The 2113-nt window shown below is 39.7% G+C and overlaps 1 protein-coding gene across 1 annotated transcript; it reads right to left on the reverse strand.

Moving 5' to 3' along the window:
* Positions 1 to 206: 206 nt before the first annotated feature.
* On the reverse strand, positions 207 to 1199 carry LOC113261516 (olfactory receptor 2T8-like). The gene has a single exon (XM_026507632.3). It carries the CDS (start codon positions 1197 to 1199, stop codon positions 207 to 209), a length of 993 nt encoding a protein of 330 aa, XP_026363417.1.
* Between the last annotated feature and the right edge of the window lie 914 nt (positions 1200 to 2113).

Raw genomic sequence — 2113 nt, forward strand, 5'->3', positions numbered from 1 at the left:
AGAGAGAGCACACAAGCTGGGGGAGCAGCAGGCACAGAGGGAAATAGGCTCCCTGCTGAGCAAGGAGCCTAATGAGGAACCGTATCCCAGGACCTTCTGATCTTTACCACAGACAAAGGCACATGCTTAACCAAATGAGCCACCCAGGTGTTCCACACACAGTTTTTTAAAAGCTTGAAATTTGGGGCAAATCTAACGACTATAAGTCATAACTTAAGGGCTGCACACTGACCCATACATTTTCTCAGTGCTCCCTTGACTTCACTATTCCTCAGACTATAGATGATGGGGTTCAACAAAGGAGTGAAGATAGTGTAGAAGGCTGATACTACTTTATCATGGTTAGCTGACCTATAGGATTTGGGTCTCATGTAGATAAAAATAGCAGCTCCATAAAAGAGTCCCACCACACAGAGATGTGAGGAGCAGGTGGCAAAAGCCTTCTTGCGGGCTTCTCTAGAACGCATCTGGAGAACTGCTGCAAGGATGAGACTATAGGAAATCAGGATGAGAGAAAATGGGACCAGGAGCATTAGTACACAGCATATGTACATCACATACTCAAAAACAACTGTGTCAGCACAAGCCAAACGCAACAGAGTAGGCGCCTCACAGAAGAAATGATCGATCTCATGTGTGTCACAGAATGGAAAACTCAGAGTAGCAGCAGCCTGCATGAGCCCATCAGCTGCCCCCAGGAACCAAGACCCCACAGTCATTCTCAAGCATAATTGCCAGCTCATGAGAATGGGGTATCTCAGTGGGTGGCACACAGCCACATAGCGGTCATAGGACATGGCTGCTAAGAGGAAGCACTCACCCCCTCCCAGTGACATGAAGAAGAAGATCTGCAACCCACAGCCAGCAGAGGAGATGGACTTCTTGCCTGTCAAGTAGTCAGCCGCCATTTTGGGCACAATGGTGGAGAGTAACATCATGTCCATGAGGGATAGCTGGCTCAGTAGGAAGTACATGGGTGTGTGGAGCCGGGCATCCTGGTGAATCAGGAAGAGCATGAGGGCATTGCCTACTAGAGAGGTGAAGGTAATTGTCAGAACCATCACAAAGAGAAATAGGTGGGCTCCTGTGTGATTAAAGAGTCCTAGGAGAATGAAATCTGAGGTGGTGTTCCAGATGTTCATGATTTCAAACAGGAGTGACGCTGCAAATGAAGAAACAGATGACAGAGCTTTCACCATTTACTATGCTCTATTTCAATTACATTTCTAATGAAAAGAATGTCTGTGAAAATGTTGAAATATATTCCAAATCCTTCATCTGAGATTTGCAAACTATTTTTAACTTGGGTATAAAATTAATTTCACCTTTTTTCTTTAAATTTTCATTATAAGCACTTCTCTGTTTTAGTTTACTTAGTTAACATTATAAATAAAATTTCTTAATAAATTGAAGTAAGTTGTCAGCAGGTCTTGTGCTACAGGATATCATCATAATGGAGAAAAGGTAAAATATTCCCCTTGTCATTGACATTTGTGTTTGCATTTATCATGCATAATCAACATTCTTAGCAGCTGAATTAAAGCAATTTCTTCAGCAATATAAAATGTATGTACTTATTAATGAGCACTATGCATTTCTAATATATCATGATGTTTTGAAACCAACCACAATTGGATAATTTTCCTGATATTGATTAATCCGGGAAGGGATTTTTACTTTACGAAGAAGAGAACTTACATTCTCTGGTGTAGACACTAGAAGGAAATAATATGTAGATAGAAGCATATTTTTTTATTATATTGATAGAAGCATAATTTAATTTGGAATTGTAGTATATTTAGTTTGACTTTATCAAGTTACACGCTGAATACAATGACTACCATCTTAGGATATGTTCCCCAATGCAAGACTATGATACTAAATGCAATGTTTCATTAACTGTATAAAGGGATTTTGCATAATCATACTATTTCCTGGGAAAGTCATAGAGACACAATCTTTTTTAGGGAATTGAGAAAATAAAGCTCATTAGTATCCAATACAGAGATAAATTCATTTCTTCTTCAGTCCCAAGAGAATCTCAATCTCTAAAGGTATTTTCATCCCTGATCCACTATTACTGAAACTTTTCTCCCTTGTTGAATGAATAGGA

The sequence above is a fragment of the Ursus arctos genome, unplaced genomic scaffold (assembly GCF_023065955.2).
Source record: "Ursus arctos isolate Adak ecotype North America unplaced genomic scaffold, UrsArc2.0 scaffold_5, whole genome shotgun sequence".
Classification (NCBI taxonomy): domain Eukaryota; kingdom Metazoa; phylum Chordata; class Mammalia; order Carnivora; family Ursidae; genus Ursus; species Ursus arctos.